The sequence below is a fragment of the Rhipicephalus microplus genome, chromosome 3 (genome assembly GCF_043290135.1).
Source record: "Rhipicephalus microplus isolate Deutch F79 chromosome 3, USDA_Rmic, whole genome shotgun sequence".
NCBI classification, from domain to species: Eukaryota; Metazoa; Arthropoda; class Arachnida; order Ixodida; family Ixodidae; genus Rhipicephalus; species Rhipicephalus microplus.
In genome coordinates, this window is record NC_134702.1 from 71,781,034 (window position 1) to 71,806,287 (window position 25,254).

The 25,254-nt window shown below is 44.6% G+C and overlaps 1 protein-coding gene across 5 annotated transcripts in view; it reads right to left on the reverse strand.

The window, feature by feature from the left end:
* Positions 1–1,001: 1,001 nt before the first annotated feature.
* LOC119160983 (scoloptoxin SSD14-like) overlaps positions 1,002–25,254 on the reverse strand; it is a 236,204-nt gene continuing 211,951 nt past the window's right edge. For all 5 annotated transcript variants that reach the window (XM_075889795.1, XM_075889793.1, XM_075889792.1 and 2 more), the window contains 11 exons: positions 19,594–19,821; positions 18,453–18,575; positions 15,509–15,606; positions 11,768–11,966; positions 10,285–10,448; positions 7,815–8,019; positions 6,585–6,660; positions 6,253–6,446; positions 5,030–5,267; positions 3,306–3,419; positions 1,002–2,651 (listed from right to left, as the gene is read on the reverse strand). In XM_075889795.1, the coding sequence (XP_075745910.1) occupies positions 2,505–2,651; positions 3,306–3,419; positions 5,030–5,267; positions 6,253–6,446; positions 6,585–6,660; positions 7,815–8,019; positions 10,285–10,448; positions 11,768–11,966; positions 15,509–15,606; positions 18,453–18,575; positions 19,594–19,821 (1,786 nt within the window). In that variant the 3' untranslated portion in view covers positions 1,002–2,504. The remainder of the gene's footprint in view (positions 2,652–3,305; positions 3,420–5,029; positions 5,268–6,252; positions 6,447–6,584; positions 6,661–7,814; positions 8,020–10,284; positions 10,449–11,767; positions 11,967–15,508; positions 15,607–18,452; positions 18,576–19,593; positions 19,822–25,254) is intronic.

Genomic DNA, 25,254 nt, shown 5'->3' on the forward strand with positions numbered 1-25,254 from the left:
CACAATTTGCATATCTTCGTACGCGGCACTCGATCAAGTCGTGCCTAATCTTTGTGCCACTCTGTAAAGCAGCTGAATAGGTTCGCGTAAACATATTTAGACATTTGTCTTGCTTGCGTGCACGTACCACGCCTAGGTCTTGTTTCATCGACAAGCATCGCATACAACCCCGCCATCACACCTACAGTTGTGAGCATAAGGCGCCTGTCTGTGCTCGCGTTAACAATCGCAGTTGGTACTTCGCTACCTCAGTAAGTATTCGTATCGGTTAAATTCAAAGATGACGTAAAGTGCCGTTGCTTTCTTTTCTTTCACTTGCCCGGTGTTTCTAAACACACCTATGTGCCAAACAAGTCCGTGACCGCCGCAACAGGTTCAAGAAGTGCATTGTACATTTACTGCATATTTTTTAATAAGTTTTGAGTCATTGGTATGTAAATCTTATTGCACAGGACGCCGCTGCCTAATACGTGAAGGTGGCTAACCTACATTTACACATGTGTTTAGAAAACGTTTTCGACGACTCAGAGCCTAAGGTACTCAACTATGGGAATGCATTAGGCTGCCCCGTTAGACCTATTTAACCAGGATAATTAACAATAAAGTAAAGTACAATGCAATGACAGGTATAGCCATGCAGCGTTGCTTTCAAAAAGGAGCAGCTATGGTAATTCTGCCCCGCCGCGGTGGTATAGTGGCTAAGGCACTCGGCTGCTGACCCGCAGGTCGCGGGATCAAATCCTGGCTGTGGCAGCTGCATTTCTGATGGAGGCGGAAATGTTGTAGGCCCGTGTGCTCAGATGTGGGTGCACGTTAAAGAATGCTAGGTGGTGGAAATTTCCGGAGCCCTCCAATATGGCGTCTCTTGTAATCATATGGTGGTTTTGGGACGTTAAAGCCAACTTATCAATCAATCAATCAGCCGTGGAAAGTCTACCGCGAGTACAAGATTTTGTCGCTGTTATCACGGCCTTACAAGCAATAACTACTTGAGTATTCACCCAGGCTTCTAAATGAATTTATTTCAAATAAAATTAGCATAAAAATATTACTTGAAAATAAACAAAAGATCATATGGCATTTGCCACTGCATAATACATAACACATAAAATTCCTGAGTGACATACGTGAATGAATTCATCGAAGCGAGCTGCATAAATTACACTCGCGTGTATCTCTCCAATTCTCTAACGTGCCGCAAAGGGAATTATTTGAAGTGCAAGTTCGCAAAAGTGAAAATGGATGAAAGCAGCCCAGTGTTTGCATCCCATGAACTGAATGAACGTTCTTAGCCCAACATTGGTATACATGGCTGCATCGGCTTTGAGAATATTCTTCGATAATCAATTCAAATGAACCAACTTGCACTCGCGTAATTGTTTTCAACATCTAACTTTTAATTCGTTACCAAGTCGGCAAAGGAGCGTGAATGTTGCATTTCAGCACATGTACTTGACACGTGGTTAGAGGCCACCTTTTATCAGTGCATTCAGATGAATTATATTTATCACGTGTGTACGGCGCGTCGTTCACAAGGCTATGTCAGACTATCTCACTAAGGAATATATTTATCGGCTGAGATGGGAAAGATTCTGGGCAACAATACGTGATAACGGCTGCATTGACCTGAAGCTATGTGCAACGTCGACTCAAATACCGATTGTATGATTCGTCAGCCGTACAAGATGAGATACGTGTGCCGTAGAATAGACACCGTTTCTCCCACCTAATTTCGGTCTCGCAATGCAGCGCTCAAGACACGGCCCAAGGCCAGATTGCAATAAGTCAATACACAGACTAACAGGACCCAGGTGTGCTTACGGATATCCGGAATATCGTGCGTCCTTCAAAATCCTACACACCTTGGCGTTCTTACAGCGATGTCAGACTCTATCGCGCAACACTCTTCATATTTACATTTGGTACAAACCTCACACAAGAACTTATGCGGCGTGGCCAAATGTAGGCAATAATGTTCACTGCTTAATGTTTCATCTGTACGACTCAAATCCAAGTCACCCCACCGCGGTGGTCTAATGGCTAACGTACTCGGCTGCTGACCCGTAGGTCGCGGGTCAACAGAGTTAAAACAGAGTTAAAAGCGAGCCCAAACGAATGGAACTACCCGGTCCGCACATATTCGCGTGTTTAGCGAGTTTGCCCAAGGCAAGCCGGTGCGGTTCATTCTGTTATTGTTTGCGTTAAAGAAAATGAAAACATGAGCATCTACTAATCGCCGAAAAAGCGTCCACCATACGTCGCTCTTGCATCGTCGTCCATCACTCCTCTTGACGTTCGCTTTTTTTTTTCATTAAGCACATCACGTGAGATTGAGGTCTGTAGTTGGTAATTTCACAGCTTCTCATTCGCCACTGTGCAGTGTTTGTGAACGCAGCGACGGATAAAACACGCAACACTTCTTAGCCGTTCCAATGGATGCGGCCATGCAGTTCAAGAAGACGCACACAATCCACAGCGGCGACGATGAAAAGGTGAAAGGTGGCTCAGATTCCGTCCACGGTTCCGCCTTTCCTGAAGTCGGAGTTTGCGTACAGGCGTCCATTGTGTTTGTTGACGCCCATCATGATCGAAAATCTTCCTTTTGGGTACGTGACCATGTGACCAAGTCTTCGCAGTTCTTTCACGTAAGCCTGCAATGGAAATAGAACATTCATTGTGTGACACATTACCGTGCGCTGTAGAGCAGCAATAAACAAGTGACAGCTGTATCAAGAATCTGGTGTCAGTTGGTCCATGATTTTGAGTGGCTTTCTTTCAGCTCAAAGCACACCAGAACAGAATAACGAGACAGAAAGAGAGACGGATGAGCGCTGTGTATGTATCTCTTTGTTTTTAGATCTTTCATATTTGTCCGTCTCACGCTGAAATAAAATTGCTCAATAGATTCATCGCTTTGTCGAACGTTCCGTATCGTAAAGTTGTGTAGCTTTCTTTTATATCATGGACTGTCTAACTTCAAAAATGCCCATCATATACTTCACTGCCGAATGCATATTTGGTTCTGTAGACTTCTGGCACCCTAAATGTGTTTCTCATTAACACTGAACATTAAGATATATATGTTATAGTTTGCTCAAAAAGCAGCTAAGTATTGCTGACAATGTCCATATCTAAAGGAAATACAGTCTATGGTAACTAATTAGCATTGCAATAGTTAGTATACATTATTAGACCTGCAATTTTTTCACGTACGTCGATGTATTTAGTATTTCCGTGATGTTGTGTGTATATATCTGCATACTAGAAAATTCTTATATTAACATCAAATAATAAAAAATGTGTACCTTGGGGAAGAATGACTCGACCATAAGATGATTTGGTATCAGCTGATGATGGAGCCTTGGATAATCAATGGCCGCTTTGATACTGTTTCTTTGCCACAGTGTCCGCATGACAACCTAATAGATAACGGGACAAAACCAATACCACATCAAGATAACAGAAACCAAAGAAAAGTGTTCCTAGGGGCAGCTAAATTTTTAAGAATGACCAAATAAGACTTCAAGAAGTCTTCTAGGTCTAAAAAGATCTATGAAAAAATTTCAGGCTAGAGGGAAAAGTGATGAATTTCTTTGAATACATTCATGTACAAAAAAGTAGAAAAAATATTGACACAGATCTACGATTGAAAAAACAACATTATCAAGCTCCCAGTCTCTATTGAGGCTGCAAGCTTACTTTTTTAGGTTCTATGTGTCTTTTAGTGTATTTTTAAGTGCTATGAAACATAAATGATGATCCAGATAATATACCCTCTCTTTCCAGCGTAAAGATCGCAACTTCCTAGTTTTCAAAAAGGCCCAAACGAGTGCTCAGTGAATCACAAGCATAAACGACAGCTCTCAATGACACCTAATTATATTTTATTTATTTATTTATTCATACTGTAAGCTTTAACTCGAGCCTTAGCAGGCTCTTACAGGAGTGGGTCCAAAAGAATACAGAATGGTTACTACATATGACACATTTGCCGAAGAAAAAAAATCAGTAATGGCAACAAAAGGTAATGAAAATCAAAACCAGAAAGGAAAACTACACAGACGTCTAGACTGCTTCATTTTTTCCTGTTTTCGTTTATTTCTATGATAAAGTATTATTGCGAAAAAAGAAATGAGAGCAAGCTCGAAAACACGAAGTCACTTCTGAGGCGCATAACTTCGGTGAGTGTGAAAACGAATGGATTTCGATTACGTTTACTAGTACTACAATTTAGTTTACGAATCTAAAGCTGTACAAACTAACAAGGGCACCTTATATATTTTTTTTACTGTAGTGTTGGCTTACTGGTGAAATCTGTCTGCAAGTCGTATCATATGTTGCTTAAATCATGGTAACCGCTGGGTAGTATGAGTGAAAGTAGGCAACATTTATTATGTGTGGTTGAAAGTCTCCAAACCACCATATGAGTATGAGAGACATCGTAGTGGTGGTGTGCTCCGGTAATTTGGACCACCTGGTGTTCCTTTACGTGCAATAACATCCTACAACATGCGATAAATGCCACGACACCCTATATCTTGCTCACACGATCTGGCGTTGCTCCACGTTACGCAGCGACAAGGAAAATACTGAAGAACGCTGGGACGCAGCTTTGCGCAGTACTACATTAGATGGATAGTTATGGGCATTCCAATGGTCTCATGAAGCGGCTGAAAGGCTAGGTCTTTCACTCCCAACGTGGGAGTGGCCCACTTCTGGCTTGGACTCAAGCACAACCTATAGGACCTTAATACAGTTCTTTCATCGATTCATCTATCGCAACGTACACGAAATTCTACTATATCACCTCCATCTAAATGCGACCGCCGTTACCAGAATCAAACCCACGACCTTGGGGCCAGCAGCCGAGCGACCAAGCCACTGATCCACCGAGAGGGACAGCGCAGGCCACACTGTTCTCAATAAATGCCACTGTAGTGATGCTTCCGCGTATGTATAAATGACATCAGGTGGTCCTGCTTTTTTTTTTCGCGTTCTTGTTCTTTGCGATCGAGAATTCAGCACTCACAAGCGCCACGCCTGAAGTGATCTTCGCACCACCTGTACCACCCAGAGCAAGCTGCACGTCGCCGTTTTCGTCGACGACCACCACTGGTGCCATAGAGGACATGGGCCGCTTCCCGGGGACGATGAAATTAGCTGCAGAGGGCGCCACGCCATAGAAGTTTTTCACGCCTGGCGTCGAGAAGTCGTCCATCTGGTTGTTCATCACCACTCCCGCCGAGGTCCGCAACATGCTGCCAAAGCTGTGTAAAGGAAAAACGCAAATGACGAGTTCGGAGTTTCTATACCTATAGGTGTGCAACTTCTGGTCCCACATATTCAAAGTCAAGGTTGGTGACTGTGAGGTCTACAACCTTGATCGTGTGAAGAAGATTTCAATCGGCAGTACTTTCTGAAGGGCGACTTTTTCGTATACTGGTCCTGTTAGGTATCAAACGACATTTCTGTAGTGTTTATATGAAATCTATATATTATTGATTTATCTCTCTTTCTATCGATCAATCCACTTTATGGGGTATATATGTGGAGAGCGGGGATAGCCGCCGTGGTATCTCAGTTGGTAGATCCTCTAATGCGTCATTTGAAGGTCGCAGGTCCGGTCCCTGCCCACGGCAAGTTATCTTTTCTTCTACATTTTTTCTTCACGTTTACATTGCAATTACTTCTATTAACGTCTTTCAAACTTTATTTGGCATTGTCATATGTTTGACCTCATTAATATTGTACCCATCGTAACATCAGACATCTTGTGTAAAGCAGTTTGGCCTTGTTTGTTGAAACCTCTACTCCTTCTAGAGGTGAGGCAAAGCGAGATAACGAGCGCAACCGATTACGTCATTAGTTTTTAGCAGTTGTTCATGACATTTAACTCGGCACTCTACCGTTTGGATGTGCCGTTACGTTAGGTGTAACGTGGATCGCTCAACCACTAGGTGAATTCTTTTATCAGACAACCAGGTGACAGGTACTTAAAGCACCCGACGAGGAAGCTACCAAGGCGGTGCTTTTTCCGTTTTGAGTTGGGAAAAATAACCATTCGTTTCGGTTTAGCTAACAAGCTAATTGTGTGCTACAGTTAAGCGTTGAATACTTGAGCCGTTTTTAACTAGGAACACAGACCGTGGACTACACTGAGTCACCGATGAAAATACAGCAACACTGAAGAGTCAGATTGTTTTGATTGAGCTTGCATGATTACAGAAGGAGAAAGAAAAGTTGGGGCCTCACTAGTAGTTGACAGTGCTGGAGACGGCGAGTACGTCCCCGTCCGCACCCCAGAAAGTGGCGTGCGCTGTGCCCTTGTCTGGTTTGGAGACCTCGTCCACGAAGCCATAGTAGTGGGGGTCCGAGAAGGTTTGCTCGTCGTCAATCTTGTATCTCGCATTAGCAGCGAAGTGCCTCGAACTCATGTTGCGGACGAGCTGCGGTGCAAGAGGGCACAAAGTGCTATATTTAGCCGTGAGTGTGTGTTTGTGCGGCTAAGTGCATCTTCGCATGTTTGTAGCATGCCTGTGCGTGCGTGCGCGATGCTTCAAACAACGCAACAACGTTGTACACACCTGCCCACAATTCACAAAGTTGAGGTCTCCTAGCAGAGCTCTCTTGGCATAAGCAAACTTGCAAGCTTCAGCAAACCTGCGGCCAAAATAGCATGGACAAAGCTTGAATTTCACTAAAGCATGCCAACCTCTTAAACATACCATTAAAAGCGTAATATAAGGTCAAATAATTGTCTTTAAGAGTGAATAGTTCTGCACATAAATAGCAATTTATCATGCAGTGTAATTAGGCATGTGATTTCACTGCTTTATGAAATATGAATCAGCTCATCAAACAAATGATACAAATTTAACTCGTATTTATAACCTCTCGAAGTGATCAAGAAGAAAGTTGTACGTGAGGGGAAAGGACTGTCTCAGCCCACTGATATCCCATAGACGCTGGTAGATAAAGAACTGTTTCCAACTGCGCAGGTCTTTCCCGAAACCGCGAAATCGGACACTAGTGGTGCGTGTCCACGATTACAACCCGATCAATTTCCGAAGGGTCTCGAAAGAAATTGTCTGGCGTTTCTCGAATTGATGTCAGTTTTTACGTGGCTTATTGAAGATGCATTTGAAATCACTTCTCATCGGCGTTCTATATTCATGTCATTACTTGCCTTCCTTTTCTGAAGTTTATGCCCCGCCGCGCTGGTCTAATGGCTAAGATACTCGGCTGCTGACCCGCAAGTCGGGGGTTCAAATCCCGGCTGCGGCTGCTGCATTTCCGATGGAGGCAGAAATGCTGTAGGCCCGTGTGCTAAGATTTGAGTGCACGTTAAAGAACTCCAAGAGGTCGGAATTTCCGGAACCCTCCACTATGGCGTCTGTCATAATCATATGGTAGTTTTGGGACGTTAAAGCTCATATATCAATTGATTTCCTGCAGCTTAGTGCCTATACCCCTACCTTCATAAACAGTAAACGCCACTGTGTGCTTCGAATGTGCACGTCAACAGATTTGGGTGCACATTAAGGAACCCCAGGTGGTCAAAATTTCTGGAGCCCTTCATTACGGTGTCTCTCATAATCATATGGTGGTTTTGGGACGTTAAACCCCACTAATCAATCAATCAATCAATCAAATGTGCATGTCAAGTGCTTGCGTACGCCTTTACAAACAGATGCTGAAGAATCACCCAGAGAAACTGTTTCACTTGTCACATTCAATGCGTTACATCAGGATGCAAGTTAACCATTCTGTGCACTGGATTATTTATGCGGTGCAGTGGTCTCGCATGTTGATACCTGTGAAGAGTGGTCACAGTGTCGTCCAGGACTGAACCCGACGATGGCCGGAAGGCGTCCATTATGCCCAAGATGTACGCTAGGACGGCGCCACTCGCTGGTGGTGGTGCCGAGTACATGGTCATGCCGCCCTTGAAACGCGCCGTCACGGGCTTCTCCCACTGGACACTGTAGTTCCTCAGGTCCTGCATCGTCAGCACGCCACCTGAAAAAAGGATGATGAACAGATGTCATTCAAATGAAAGTGGGGAGCCACGAGAAAGAATTCTATGGCAGCATTTAGGGTTCCACGTCCCAAAACCACGATAATATTACGAGGAACGCTGCAGTGCTGGGCTCAGGATAGTTCGACCATCTGGCGTTCTTCAACGTGCCCTTACATCGCGCAGTATGCGGGACCCTATAGCATTTCGCCGCCATCCAGATGTGACCCCACGGCTGGAAACGAACCCGTTGCCTTCAGTTCAGTAGCCGACCGCCGCAAGCACTGTTTGAAACTCAAAAAATAAAGTTGGCTATGACGTAAGTACTTATTAAGAAGCCATTAGCACTGACTGTGCCATGAGGATTTTTTTACGCGATTTTAACGAAGGTTTTTGTTTATTTTGGCTAATCATACAACTTTCAGTAGCTCCGACAGCATCTTCGACACAGTACCTTCGACATCTTCGAGCCGTCTTTTAATTTATTTATTTATTTATTTATTTATTTATTTATTTATTTATTTATTTATTTATTTATTTATTTATTTATTTATTTATTTATACCTAGGTGCTGAAGCCGACAAGCGAGAGCACATTGCGTATAGTTCTGTAGAGTTTTCAATCAGTCAATCAATCAATAAATCGATCACTCAATCAATGGACATGGTCTCCATCCCGGCGGGCGCAGAGTGTCCACACCAACGCCTCCTAGAAAAATTATGACTGGAACGTGAGCCGCGGACGCACCACCCTACCCTCAAATTTTACCCTTCCCCTCCGGTACGGAGGTGACCGCCTGTGGCGTTCGCCCCCTGCGAGTGGAGGCAACTGTGAGGCAATGCTCTCACAGTTGCCTCCGAGCAGCTGTGATGTCATGTGACAGCAGCGGTACAGTAATGTCACGGGACAATGCGGTACGGAGGCGAGCAATCCCACGCGGCGGATGGTCGCAACACGCGGTAGTAGGCATGGCCTTCAAGATTTTGTGCTGGCAGCAAGCTCTCAATTGAAGAGAGAGCCACGTTCCAAGCATAGTTTTTCTAGGAGGCGTTGGTCCACACATATACTATTTTTCTTACACCGTGTAAAATTTATACGTTGGAAGAACGACAACGATGACGAAGTCTTCAAAGCATACGAAGCAGCAAGGGTGTGTGTTCGCAAGGTTCTAGAGAGATCGAAGCACGAGCAACTATCCGAAAAGAATGAAGAAGCCGAGCGGGCTGAGATTGTCTGCAGGGGAGGACTCGGCAAGAGTAAGTCGCATCGCCAGCTAAGTACGCGCGAAGGGTGCGACGGACGTTCGGGCCTGATGCCTGAGACGCGGGCGTGCCAATGTAGCTGGCGAAATTGACGGTGGTCGAAAGGAGGCTGACGCAGCAGTCGTGCCCAGAAAGGCCGATCATTTCGGTGATAGCAAGACCCGTTCCAGGCGCCCCGAATTCATTGTATTCAATATGAATTCGGAATATTCATGCTGCCAAAACCACAATATGGTTATGTCTCACGGCACACTCCATGTTGTAGACCTACGAATTAATGTGAATTCCCCGGGATTAATTAACGTGCATTTAAATATAAGCACACACATGTCTTTCGCATCTCACCCCCATCGCAATGTGCCCGCCGCGACAGGGGATTGAACCGCTCTCCACGCTGTTAGTAGCACTACCTGTATGCCACTAAGAAGCCACGGCGAGTAAAAAAGCTGCAGCAACGATACATTTAAATAAATAATGTATCAAGTTCCATGCTTTCATGTACTGCAATTTACACACTGTTAGGTTACTGTGACAGTTTGCTGTCAATGTTGCAGCCGTGTGTATTAGTATGGTGCACCAGTCACTACATTTTTTTTTTGATACTGTCCCAAACTCTTCCTCTTTCATTTTTGTGCACCCCTTTTCTTCTTTTCTCAAGTACAGAATAGCAAACTGGAGCCTTGCTCTTGTAAACATCCATCTTTCTTTTATTTCTTAGTTAGATTCCAGCTAAAATGCTAGTTATAGCTGGAAAACTAAACAAAAAGGGTGTAAAGTCATGGCTATATCCATCTCTTCACGCAGGGCATGATTAACAGAATACTGTACGCTATCGGTGATTTTTGCTTTCGAGTGAGCGTACGACCGCTGTTCTGCACACCGTTCATCATTTAGTTGCACGTGCCTTAATGCCCACAATCAACAAACTCATTAATCCTGTAACCAATCAAGTTGGAAGCATGAGTGTTTACAAACATTCGAAGTTAACAAAAGAAGCAAACTTGCCATTCTCCTGGACTTCTCTGACGAGTCTCTCGGCGAACTCTCCTTCGTAAAAGTAGTCCGGCCCATTTTCGGCTATCATTTCAAGCGTATCAGCAAGATCCTTGAGTGTCACGAGCTCCCCTTCGGCCAACAGTTCTCCGGTCTCGGGATTTGTGAAGGTTTTCCTAAGACCAGAAAAAATGTAAACGTCTTAGCCAGCAGGAGCATGAGCTTCCTTGCTGTTTCACTGCGTTGCTCGGCTGGAAGACGCTGGATCGATTTCGCGGTGGTTGGCTTTTAAATGTCGCCCGAATACGAGCGTCACAAGGCAAGAGTGTTCGATGTCATTTACGTACCCACTGGCGTTCCAAATCTCCTGCGTTGTCACACCTCTGGGATGTCATAGAACAAAATGCCTCACAATTATAGCATCGTAACCGTAACCTGTATATCGGGTTGAACTCCCAATGCGAGCAAGTTAATCTTGCACACAATGTTCATCTCATGTCACGCATTAGTATGTTCATTCTTTGTTAGTGGAAATTAGGTCACGGACAACGCTGCTCTTGTGTACGCAGGGCCTACGTAACATGTCGGCTTATTCAGTTCAACATGTGTCTTCCTATTGGTGGAATAAATGCTACATATGTAATTAAGCTCACTCTCGCTTCTATGCAGAAAGTCAATCAATGCACCCCAGTAACCCGTACAAACACGTAGAGGCCATAGTGCGATTAGGTCCAGCTCTTCACAAAGCACAGTTTGGACTAGGGGAACTGCGGACTGTCATCAAATTAAATGCCTACACACTCGTTATTGGGCCTATAGTGATCATTCGTTTTCGAAACAAGTACATCATCATACCTTGATACGTTCAAACGTTAACTCACAACACTAGATCTGCTCACGTCTCTCATCGAGCACTAGTAATCTTATTATTCTTGTCGAGAGCACATTGTCATTTTTTTATTTTGTGCTCTCGTTTGCTGCTCCCCCAGATTAAGTTATACTACCTATCACAAACAGTAGTTGTATTACCAATGATTAACAGGTAATTGTATTTGTTCTGGCAGTGGTCTTTAAGATTACCACTGCGAATGTATTGAATACTTATAAACAGAGAAAACTCATGATGTGGTTTTAATGAATACGAGGACTGTTTTCAATATTGCATGACTTGTCTCTATATACTCTCGTGTCAACTGTTGTTTTTTGCATTATTTCCATGTTGCTATAAATCAGGGAAACATGGTTTTATCTCCCTGTCCTTTAAATTTAGGCTTACCTTTTATTCCGCACGCAGTTTTTGCGTCGCCTAATCCCTTGCATTCTCAAATACAAGACACGTTCAACTGCCCTCGAGCCCTACGAATTAAGGAGCCCATCGAAACAGTCTTGAAGTTTCAGCCGCAGAACAACGTATTTGTGACAATGAGGGATAAGAACTCGCTGGAAGACAGACCTAATTTGGCGCCGCACTATACTTCAGCGTCTAGACCCCTACCTGATGTTTTCTTTCAAGACAGGATCCGCTTTCTGCGATTCTCGCAGAGCGTTGGCCAGGTGGGCGCCCATGGGGTAACCATGCCTTGCTAGCCGGATGGCGTCCGTGAACAACTCCTTCCAGGGCAGCACGCCCTTCAGGCGCTGATGCAGTTCGTAGTACCCTCGAAGCTCTCCCGGAACTGCGACGGCGAGGCCTCCTGCTCGTACAATAAAAAGTGTCAGTCTGAATTATTCGTAATTACAGACTAACCCGCTAAACAACGGAATTCATTTCAACATATCGTATCGATATGAGTATGTTGAATAGTTTACAATTTTTTCTCAAGGCAATTTCTAGGGGCATTCGATGACTAAAATTTAGAGCAGAATCTGGGACGAAATTGAAGGGAGTCCAATACTACTCTAAAAGCTTTTGAATAGTAATGCAATCATATTACATGCAGCCATAAAGTTAAACAACTGTTTATTTCAAACCAGCGTTCTCAAACGCTAGCACATCAGCATGCCCATTGACTACACCGAGAAAAGATACGACAATTACTTAAACCGAGCGAAGCCCGTATACAGTATAGTGACTAGAGCCTTCGAGGCTTATTTAAACTGCAGGACCGATACAGCGTTACTTCAGAGCTCAATATGGTACTTGAACTTGAACACTGAACTTTTAACACCGGCTTTAAAACTTGAAGATAAATATTCTCTCGCAGATGAGCATCACGAGTCTCACGATAATACGATAGTGACGTGAGGGCGCATTCACTTCGGCGACACCGGAGTTTAAAGCAAAAATTCCATCCAGTGACGACGAGTAAAGCTTCGACAGGCACGTAAAAGTTTCAACCGCATGCATCTTGCCAATTCACCGATTAGGACAAAAAAATATCATCCTTCGCTCTTCCAGCGCGTTGTTTCATAAGAGTTTTACCGTGGATGCTGACTATTCAAAAAGTATTCCATTCAATCTTAAAGAACGACTTCGCGGAAGTGCGTATTTCTTCAGGACATATGTAATCACGGTAGAACAGTTCTCTATTGCTGTGAAACCACCATTTTGATGAGTTGCATTATAATTTGGTTTTGAATACTTCGAAGTTTACAATGTATTAAATCGAATCGAAGCAATAATATTTGTTCTAATATTTGAAGTGCTTGAATATGTGCAGAGGTCTACAGCTAGGTTCTTCCATTTTGTGGCACAATTCGCTCGCAGGATTTCAAGCTGGACGGTTGGGCCCTCGCGATCTCCGACTTCAGCGTAGCTCCCGCCGACTGGTTCGCCCTCCGCGGTCTCCTGAAGCCGTGCAGCTCTCGCATTGTGGCACCCCGCCCTTGGACTGCTTCGACCGGATCCCCACTTTCCTATCTCCTTCTTTTTCCCTCTCGTTGGCTGGCTTCTTCTCCGTCTATTTTCCTTCTATTCTTTTATCCCTCCTTCTTTTTCCCTATATCTTTTATTCCCCATATCCCATTCCTCTGCTGACCTGTTGAGGTGTCCTCGTAAGGAGAGACAGTTACGGGTCGGCACCTTTCTTTTCTTTTCTTCTGATATAACCACTTATATATATATATATATATATTGTGGCAGCCATTGTGTTGGCGAAGGGAGAAGAGAAGAAAGCGGTTCCCTTCTATAAAAAGTTCCCTTCCATCGGCATAAGCTAAGGCTTTATCAGGGAAAGCAAACTTCTTGAAGCGTATCGTACTGCCCGACGTTTGATGTAGCCGTAAGTTTACCTCTACGTAGATGTTGAGGCATTGCCAAGTACAAGAATAGTAAGATAAAAAGTGTAATTCTACTTTCCCGACATAACCCGATTCGTCTGTATGAAGATCTCTTCATCTCGGCATAGTTCTCAGTTCGCCCTCTCTGCTTGTGTGCTGCTCCCAGGACATCAATTGAACTACCACTTGAATGAATGAAATGAATGAATGAATGATTGAATGAATGAATGAATGAATGAATGAATGAATGAATGAATGAATGAATGAATGAATGAATGAATGAATGAATGAATGAATGAGTCATTAAGCCATAGGAATATCCCAGCCGTTTTCTTTGGGTGCAGTAGTAAAAAAGGGATTCACCCCAGCCCCGTCCCACCCTCCGTCGATTATGATAGTGGTGCCTCAGGTGACGGCTCGAAGTCCCAGCACCCGGGAGGCATCTCCAGCTTGCCAGACGGCCCAAAGCTGGTCGGAGCTGATCACTAGTGGGTGAACTCAGTCGAAATCTCGAAAACAAGCTTTGTCCATCCCCCACTATAACAAAAAAGAAACAAGGTCGCCGCCCAAGCAGTCCGTACAGATGGTTAACCAGTGAAGCTGAAACATGCGGTCACAGTTGCAGACGTGACACGTTGAAGCCAAAAAGAAAGTGCTTCTCAAGAAACTCAGAAGAAACGAGCGTTGGGTGAGTTGGAATTGCATTGTGGGTGGGAATTTGCGCAATAAAGAACACGAACAAGAACACAGAGAGCATGGACGGGCAGCTCTCTCTTTTTGTTTGTGTTTTTTTTTCGCTAATATTTATCCTCAAGATACTCCCTCCGAAAGCGGGTTTGGGCATCGGTGAACTTGTTTCCACCATTTCCACGTTGACGCTGTTCTGCCTGCAACGCCACTCCCTCAGCTCGCCGTTTTCGCTTGCTTGGCTCGAAAGGCTGCCGATGCTCGGTGCACAGTTGCTGCTTGCACTTCACCTCCCGGGCCTGTTGTTGTACCCGGAGTACTCCATCGGCCCGGCGAATAAGAATTCTCTCGCAGATCAGCAGTCAGCGCTCTTGAAAAGTGGTCGTACGATCCATACCCTCCCCATGTGGAAGTTTTAAGTTGAAACTGCTGTGCGCGGGTTCAGAAGCATGACGGCGAAAGTACGAACGATTTCAGTGACGATGCAGCCAATGGCACACGTGTGAGCATTTGGGTGTGACTTGAAAAACGACGTACCTGATGGCGCAGCCATTGGATGCCCTTATCATTTCTCATGGTGAGCGGTTTTTCGTTGGGCCTAGCCATATACTGCATTCGCTTTCATATACTGCTTTCACCTAGCTGGTCCTGGCTTTGCTATAAGCTTTTACCCCCTCACTTGTCTGTTTCGCAGCCCATACGTCACTTTGTTTCGGGATACTGGAATAGTTATACTATACAGTGCTGTCCTTACTCTCTTTCCTGTAGGGCGCATTTGCCATAAATATTGGGCACATCCCACTACTCATTGATGCTCTGGGCCAGTAAAAATTAAGGGAACATGAAGAGGGGGATACCAATGAAGAACTGCACGTTTCAGCTTTTCATGTTGACCGTATACCGAGTGCTTGGGTCGTCATCGAGCGAGTGCCAGTTTATGATGATCCTTTTCTACCTAAGACACACGGCAAACCTCCACCGTAACAGGTCTGTAACAGCCTTATATCCACTGCCAGGTGAAGGCTTCTTCTGAAACTATTGCCCATTTACCCTGTCATGCGCTAGCCGATTTCACGCCCACGAGCGTACAACTGCATCACGAGAGTTAATTTTATGTAGACCTCAGCTGTGCTTCTAGTCTCTTCGCACCTAATCCGTTGTTCTAGATGGTCAACAGCTATCTGCACTATGCATTACACGGCTTTCCAAAGTTCATATTTTTTCTTTTCACCTCAAGTAGAATACCGTCTACACCTGTTGGCCCTTTTATTCTCTCTGTGGTCTTCCTGATTGTTAGTGAATGCATTGAGAGCAGGTCGGCCTGACTTACCAAATAAGCTTCCCTTTTTGTTGTTCACATACATGTCCGTTGAAGCTCCCGCAGGAGCCACTTCTCGGGCAACCAGCACCTGGGCTTCTTTCTGGGACCTGAGAAAAATGAACGTTTTCTCAATTGGAGTGGATAAGCGTTTGTATAGTATGAATAAGGTGGGTGGCTGTGTGTGTGTGTGTGCATGTTTATATATATATATATATATATATATATATATATATATATATATATATATATATATATATATATATATATATATATATATATATATATATATATTTATAGGCAGGCATGGTGGTTGAGTGGCCGTAGCGTTGCATATAGTCTAGTAGATCCTCCGTGAGCGGTCACAACGTGGTTTATTTCGACGTTTCGGCCTAGAGTCTGGCCTTCATCAGGAATAAAGATACAGTTTGTCGGTGCTCAACTTTATACAATCTCAAATCAGAGGGCAAGGTAAGAGGAGAAAGAAAAAAAAAGAAAAGAAAAGGAAGGAAAAAAAGAAAAAAGATAAAAATAATATACGGTGAACGCCCCTCGGGTGCCCCCCTTCCACTTTTCCCTCCACTCCCCCCCAACTCTCTCCCCCCTCTCCCCTTCACCTTTCTGATGTCAGCGGTCTGTGTATGTTTCCGTTCACTAGCGCATTCCTCCCGATCAGACGGTCCCTCCTGGCACTGACGGTTCGGTGTGGGGCAAAAAAGAGCTTTTCAGGAAGTCCTAAGCCTTTAACTGCTCGGGGTCCCGTAAACAATTCGTCGTAGAAGGACGGGGGCCGCGTATTGTGGCAGAGGCTGGTCAGCGGGCATTTTAGGAAGTTCTAAGCCTCTAACTACTCCGCGCCCTGTCAACATTTCGTCGTAAAAATAGGGGTGCCCCGTATTGCGGTAGGCTGTGCAAGCGCGTACAATGCGAATTCCTGGCCCGCTTCTAAATTACGCGTGTCGTGGGGGCCTCCCGGCTGTGCACATGGTTGCTGTTGGGCATGTCGTGCATGGCACAATTGATTGGGTAGTAAAATAAAACAGAAAACAGACGACAGCTGCACTTAGGAAGAGTAGTTACACTTGGAATTGTTTTAGGTTGTCCAGTGCCCTTCGCAGCTGCAGTGCCGTGAACTCAGTTACTATTTTCATCGTTGCCGTTATTGTTTTCTAATGCTTTAATTGCTGCAAGTGTACCAGGATTCTCATTTATTCCTCTATCGAGGGTGTTAAATCGGTGGATAAGGTATGACTCTCGTTGTTCACGTTCTCGATTTGATTTAAATCCCGTCTCTAAGAGCGTTACTGATAGTTTGTCGAATGCATGGTCGGGAAGATTGAGATGTTTTGATAGAGGTAGACTTGGAGCTGATTTCGCATGGGCTCTGTGATTATTGAAGCGAATCCTAAATGGTGTTTCTGTTTGTCCGATGTACTGCATACCACACACGTTGCATTCGAGTAGGTACACCACATTAGAAGAATCGCATGTTAGGTTTCCTCGTATGTTAATCGAAAACTTGGATTGCGTGCTGGTTGCTTTGTCTGTTTCTCGCATCACCTTACATACAAGACATCGTGGCTTTAAGCAAGGGTGGCATGAATTATTGGGGGGTGATGTGTTAATTTGGGAGTGGACAAGGGTGTCTTTGAGGTTACGTGGTCGTCGGTAAACGACGCCTGGAGCGGATGGGAATGCGCGTTTCAGACGTTCACTTTGTTCCAGAATGTTGTAAACCACGTTGTGACCGCTCACGGAGGATCTACTAGACTATATTTATTTATATATATATATATATATATATATATATATTTCCCCAATGCTATTTACCGCGTGCTTACACGAGGTTTTCAGAAGCCTAGAATGGGAGCAGTTAGGGATAAGAGTCAATGGAGAATACCTTAGTAACCTGCGCTTCGCCGATGACATTGCATTGCTGAGTAACTCGGGGGACGAATTGCAACTCATGATTACGGAGTTAGACAAGGAGAGCAGAAAGGTGGGTCTTAAAATTAATCTGCAGAAAACGAAAGTAATGTACAACAACCTCGGCAAGGAGCAGCGCTTCGAGATAGGTAATAGTGCACTTGAAGTTGTAAAAGACTATGTCTACTTAGGGCAGGTAATAACCGCAGAGCCGAACCACGAGATTGAAGTAACTAGAAGAATAAGAATGGGGTGGAGCACATTCGGCAAGCACTCTCAAATTATGACAGGTAGATTGCCACTATCCCTCAAGAGGAAGGTATATAACAGCTGTATCTTGCCGGTACTTAGCTACGGAGCAGAAACCTGGAGACTTACAAAGAGGGTTCAGCTTAAATTGAGGACGACGCAGCGAGCAATGGAAAGAAAAATGGTAGGTGTAACCTTAAGAGACAAGAAGAGAGCAGAGTGGATTAGGGAACAAATGGGGGTTAAGGATATCATAGCTGAAATCAAGATGAAGAAATGGACATGGGCAGGGCATGTAGCGCGTAGACAGGATAACCGCTGGTCATTAAGGGTAACTGACTGGAGTCCCAGAGAAGGGAAGCGGGTTAGGGGGAGACAGAAGGTTAGGTGGGCAGATGAGATTAAGAAGTTTGCGGGTATAAATTGGCAGCAGCAAGCACAGGACCGGGTTAACTGGCGGAACATGGGAGAGGCCTTTGTCCTGCAGTGGACGTAGTCAGGCTGATGATGATGATGATATATATATATATATATATATATATATATATATATATATATATATATATATATATATATATATATATATATATATATATATATATATATATATATATATATATATATATATATATATATACTGGTGACTGGGACGGGTATCGAAACCATGTTTGTTCTAGCCACCAGCAGAGCACCGTAACCAACGATCCTCCGCGGAAGTGGTGGTGGAAGCGCGCACGTGTATGCGTGTGTTGTGGACGATTCTTTGAAATACGTCACTTACCGTGAATAGACGGTCGCTATGAAGCCTCCACCGATTCCCATAGAGTGAGGTATGACCACACCCATACAAAGCAGGGTTGCGATGGCAGCGTCCACTGTCTTGCCGCCTTTTTGGAATATCCGTCTGGGAAGAGAAAAATGGGCGGTTGGGGGGTTGCACCCACCTAAGACTTCCACTACCCTTCACAATGAAAGCATTTCTCTTAATCAATGCAGACAAAATGAAGTAAATTCTTTTTCACATCTTGATCCCTAACATGATCCTTGCAAAAGGATTGCAGAAGGAAGTAATTTCTTCACGTGTGACCTTGGTGGGCCTTAAAAGAGATGATTGCCCAAAGGGGAAATGTTGAATCTGCCTTTCGTTAATATTTTTTTGCATAGTACACTTTAGGAATGTAATCCTTGAATGGTTGCGGGTGACTATATAGAAAACGACGCCAGTCTTGAGACCACCAGCTGCATCCTATAATATGCCTGAAAATTTTCTTATCTATCTGAAGCCCCATATTTTTGTGCTCGGTCAGACAATTTCTCTTTCATCATTACAGAGACTTTTCCCTAAAATACACCCACAACTATACCATAGATCAAACCATCTACAACGATGTCTTTTTTCATGTCAGATATAATATAAGGCACATGGGTTCTCTCATTACATCGGTCACGCCCCCATCATCAGGCCCCTCAAAAGTTCTCGTGCCTTTATTTTTTCTGTTTTTTGTTTTGTCAAGAATTTCGACGTCCACATCTCTACGAATATGTTACTGTTCCACAAATTCGAGCTACCCCGTCTCCGAATATAAATGAAGAAAATTGTCTGTTTAACCCTCTATCATACAAAGCAAATTAAATGCTTATTTTGACTTTAGTTATTCGGCAGACACACCCTGGAAGCAAGCGCACGAACCGTATGTCCATATGTGTTTTGGTCGACATCAGCCTTGCATTACGCCGCTTCGCACTTCGTGATTGTATACTTCAACATCTTTCCCTACGTCACTTGCGGCCGATTCCTATACTTCTGATACGACTTTTTAGATTTGGTTAAAATGTCACGCACTCATTCCGATTATATGGCATACCAACTGAAACAATTCACATATCAGCATGGCAGCGATCCCTTTGATGGAGTCCCTTACCTGGCGACTGGCGTGCATGGTGCGGCGTCTGTAGAGACGGCCCACTGGCTGAAGTTGCCGAGTGCCGACGCCGAAGGGGTGACCTCGACTTGTACGGGGCCCGGAAGGCAGCGGATGCGTAGATTGTCTTTCGCGTAGAGTGTCACCAACACACTGGTGGCGCTCACCACGGCCACGACCACGAGGAAGATGCAGCATAGCAGAATAGGCCTCGCTGTCAAGGTAGTGCTGTGAAGAAAGAAGGGGGAAGAAAGGTTAGGATATCGGCTGTACATGAAACGCTATATCGCCAATGACAGGATCGCGCTTACCGTCGACATCGATAAGTAAATTTCTTCTGGCAGCAATGACAGCATCAGTGATGACACTTCCCTGCGTTTAGCGATACCTAATGGGTTCGTATGTGAAGAAAGTTACCGCTTCAGCGTTCGTATATTCGTGAAAGAGAAGCGATACTAGTAATATGATGTTATTTTCATATCGACAAGCATCCAAACGCCTTCACTGTAAAAAGAACGTAATGATATATCTTACAATCCCTACTTTAGTATTAGTATGATGGGTTCTCACATGTGTGAACCATGGTACCATTTCGAAGCACCATACTAGACGGAACTCCAATTTAAACCATCTGGGTGGGGTTCTTTACGCGCACCTTAATCAAACCACAACGTTCTTACATTTCGCTCTCATTCAATTGTGGCCGGTATTACAGGAAATCAAATCTGCGTTAAAAGCTTAGAAATGCGACACCTAACTCACTAAGCTGCCAGGGATGATAGATATTTTCCACGATGGTAACATATATATCGCATATTTCGGTTGCGCGAATCATGACGCAGAGCAAGGAGTAATTAATATACAAGTTCGTCAAGGTGTTTCATTTCAAACCTACCAAAATAACTGTTAATGTTTCACTTTTCAAAACCATGGCATGATAATGAGAGTCACCGTAATGGCAAACTTCGGAAATGTCTACCACCTGAGAATTCTCTTACGTGCTCTCTTACGTGCACCTGGGCCTCCAGTATATCGCTTCCGTCTAAATGCAGCCGTAACGGCCGAGATTCGATCCCGCGACCTTTTAATCACAGGTATTTCGAACAGTCGGCATCTTCCTGAGCGACGGTGTGACGGCCAGATTCTGTACATACAGCCATTAGCAAAAGCTTAGAGAGTGCTGGAGGCCACGCCGAAATCGCCGCCTGCGCTGCCCGAGCCATCTACTGTCACTGTTCTGACGGAATCGCTATCAAAAGCGTTGCTCTGACGAAACTTGTCAAAAAAATGATCTCGACGTTAGCTGGCTTGCCAGACGGTTCGAAGTGACTTTGAAAAGATGGAAAAATGAAGAAATAAGCGCAGTTTCATTACTGGCTCTCTTGATGGAGGGCACCTCCACAGCTCTGCGCAGGGAATGGGGGAAGGGGAATTAAAGAAGCAGAAGGAAGGGGTGAGAGAAGGGTGGTAAAAAGCATTCGATCGCTTGCATCACGCACGCGCGTAAGAAACCAAACGCACCACACGCAATCCAGCCAGACGGTTCAAACGGCACAATTGCACGGATGGCAGTGGTTTGCTGATGGGTGAAGGGGGCCCGCCTTTTGAACAACCGATAGCGACGAGACAGTTGTACACCTGAGGCACACCCCAACCGTATGTTGACGTAGAGTTTCCGAAGCTCTACAGGGCTGCCTGTGCCATGTGGGAACACGTAACATATGGTTGCACTGCCGCCGCAGCGCATTTTTTTGTAGCGTTAGCTACACTGGCCTCGCCAAGCCAATTTTGCGTAGCACTGGTCTGCGCATGCGCAATGATACTCCGCCGCCACCGCACGCGGCTCGCCGCCGGTGTGCGCGTGATTCGATGCGCTGCGCAGACGATCAGTGGTGTCACGCACCGGAGCCCGCACCTCCCTCGCACTCGGCCGCGGCCGCGCGTGACTCGCCGCCGCCGGTGTGCGCTTTCCAGAGGAGTGCCGTCATAGCCTTGGTAGACATATGGACACCGATGCGCGCGCCTTCCCTGTGCAGTCGCCATCTGACACTGCGCTGGAGCCGCTTGATAGCACCTCTGACTGGCGTTTGCCACTGTGGTATAGCCATGGAGAAGGAAAGTGCAAATGCCGCTCAACGGTGCAGTAGTGCGGAGAAGCTTAACTCATCGGATCCCGAAGTAGTTGCCCGGCAAACTAAATATACATGTGCCACATAATACGTATACCGTGTGTGTGTCATTGGAACAGCTGTAAGCATGATATCTGGAAAGCTAAGAATAATCAGCTGAACCTTTGCTAACGTTACGTATATCCTGGCATAGCTAAGCTAAGCCACTGCCATTATTTTGTATAGCCTTCACCCGTCTGTCCTTGTGACGCCGGTTCACGTGATGTATGGCTCGGCTGACGCACGTGTATTATAAGTGTGCCTCCGTCAGCATAATGACAGATTTTATGAGCGCTAAAACACGGAACACCTATAGATTGAGACACATCATGCAAGACGGTTATCTCACCCCTGATTTATTATTTCAAACGCATGGTCTCTTAAAGACGATAGTCTTTCTTGGGGACCTTCGGCGCAAAAATTTTGCTGTGCCTGTCTGTCTGTACATTTGTCTGTTTGTCCACTCTTAACAACATCGGGTACTTGAAACGGCCTACACCATCTGCTGCGCCCACCAATATAGCTCACGATTCAGCGTTCATACTTGTGTGATTTTCAACTAAAAAGCCAATATTACGCTTATCTGAGGCACAATAACAACACGCCAATATTTTGTATGTTTGTCTTTTACTAGAAAAGACATACATAAGTAATTCTAAGGACCGTAGTGTTTATTACGCTGCGCTGACCAAGCAACGCTTGCACGAACAGGAGAATGTTTCCAACACTTTGCTAAAACGAGACGGTAGTTGCACCTACCCGTCGCCTTGCGTTCTACACCTTATCACCTCTGAGACAGGCGCGCACACCCGTCTTAGAGCCACGCGCTTTGTTTTCCAAGAAAACTGCCAGATGGCGCACATGTTTCACGTTTGACGTCATTTGATGCGCTCGTTCGCCTCCACTGCACGCTCGAGGCCCTCTAACGCCGGGTTTCTTGAATACCATTCACCGATTTTCTTGCGCAGAACATCAAATAAATGTTACATTCACTCTCTCCATACGCAAGACTCGTCTTTCGACGACATTTGCAGATTACCATGCAGATACCGGGCCATTTTTTTAGGAGCACATCAAGGCAATGGAAAGATTATACTAGATGAGATGAAACGATTAAAATGCGTCGTGAGAACAGGTTCTTGAAAAGACATTCAAGGAATGGTTACAGCAAAGCTCTTTAAAAACCAAGCGCGCCACTGATATACGAAACGAAAGTAAAAAAATACAATTAAACCTAAAACCATCCTGTAAACACGATAAAGCGAAACAAGCCATAGAAGTTAGACGAAACAAATCTTTCACCAAGAATTTGAGCTACCTGTGAAATTTCTCCAACAAATCGGTGGACAATGCTTCTGCGATCCCCTCCCCAAGAAGAAAATACACTACGTACAGCGCATACCTGTTCAATGTATTCGTGTTCTCCTGTTTTTTAAGCTTTTTTATCTTTGTTTTATGTTATTGTCTCGGCTTGTCTGACTGTTTGTCGGTCAGTTTTAGGTTTGATATATAAAGGGCGTGCTTAATATTTTAAGAATTTCGACTGTGCTGTCACCATTGATTGAATGTCTTTTACGGCAATCTGTTGTCAAGGGACATTTTTATCCCTTCCTTTCATCCAGTAATTTTTTTCTTTGCCTTGATGCGCACTATAAAAATAACCTTGTGTTCAAATAAATCAGTTGTGGGATCTACGTTGCACGAGTATTTTTCTATATCTTGGAGTTTCGACTTTTTGCAATGATAAAACCTGTCACATACATGAAACAATTAAATCGCCCAAGCAACAGTTTCAGCACATGTGAACTCTCACTTGAGTGAACTTCAAGGGTCCCAAGCGAACAGTACATTTAACTGAGAGCTCACTAAACCGAATAATCACTGAAATACGGAACAGCATTGTGCACAAAAGATTTCAAATAAAAGATGTGAAGTACTATTTCTTTTGGAAACAATTTTGTAATTCTGATTTGGACTGGCGCCCTTAACTACATATCTGCGCACTGACTCGGGCACAGCTTGCTGCTGCAACACGACATCTCACAACTTTCTAATATATTATACAGCATCGGCTATAGAAATACCCGATGTGAGCCTGAAACTTCTTCGTCACACTCTTCCGCTTTCGATTTCTGACGAACAATGCAAACAATTTTCCCAACTGATATTTCTGCGCAGGTGCTGAAGAGCACACGGTTCTTTTTGATCTGTCGCGCAACCTCTTAGCTTCGATGGCTACGCATTCACAAGCGATGTTGCACCAGCACGTAATGGACGGGCGAATAAAGGGCGGGACGCAGCAGTGGCTGTGCTTGTGCTGCTGAGTGCGATACTTCATTGAATCGACCTCAAAAATGAGCCCGTGTCCTCATATCAAGTTTGTTCAACTGAAATATTTTTTGCATATAATTATGAGAAGACCACCGGGGATTCTTTAGAAGTTCCTTATTCTGAAATATTCAATGAGCCGACGTTCACACAAGTAAGAGTTAAATGATTAGCCTACTCACTGTAGTCAGTTGCTAATGTATATGCGGCGCAAGACGGAACTCGGGCCAGCTGGTAATGATTGATCGTTGAGTACGAAACAGCTCAGAAGACAAACAAGCAAGCATGAAGAGCAAAAAAAAAAAGTTCACAGCATACAGTGTTGCCATCAGTGGCATATAACTTGTTAGGTGGAGAGGAGGGTTCGATTTCCCTCTCACCACCTACATTTCTCACTTTTGTGCACATGATACCCGCGAAAAGATACACGCACGCACGAACGTGCATAAAGTGAAGTGGAACCCCACCATGAAAACAAAAAATCCAGCTATGCCCAGTTTGCCAAGTTTGTTTCTGTTGGTCGTGTATCACCTCTGCGGTTGCGCTGTTTCATACTGCACGTTGAATATAGACGGTTGTAGGGGCGAAGCTCTTTATAGCGGCACCCGTTCCTCCCCCGTAGTATGTAACAAGTATAACATTGTGACCTCCAAGGTGGTGCCGGTGAGAGACTTCTTCTGTGCAATGTTGAACAATAAAAAATAGTGCTCAATGTACATGTCAATGGCTGCTAATGGGGAATGAGAGACAGGAGCATTCGGCTTTTAGTTAACGCGCAGGCTGAGATCACCATTAGCAGCCATTGGCATGTACATTAAGCACTATCTGACAAGAAAGGGTTGCTACGTTATACTCGCTGGGTGTAACCTCCTTAGCTTTAGAAAGGTTTAGCGAGCGTTGAGCCGCAGTGCCATGAATACAATGAACTTGTATATACCATGAATGAACTCGAGGTGGTTAAAAATGAGAAGTAGATACGAAGCGTAAGCCGTAAGAAAGTAAAAGCCGAATTCTCCGCCTCTCATTTCCCATTAGCAGCCATTGGCATGTTCATATAGCACTATCTGATTGAAAAAGTTTGCTACATCATACTCGCTGGGCGTAACCTCCTTGGTTTTCGAAAGGTTTAGCGAGCGTTCGGCCGCAGTGCCATGAATACAGTGAC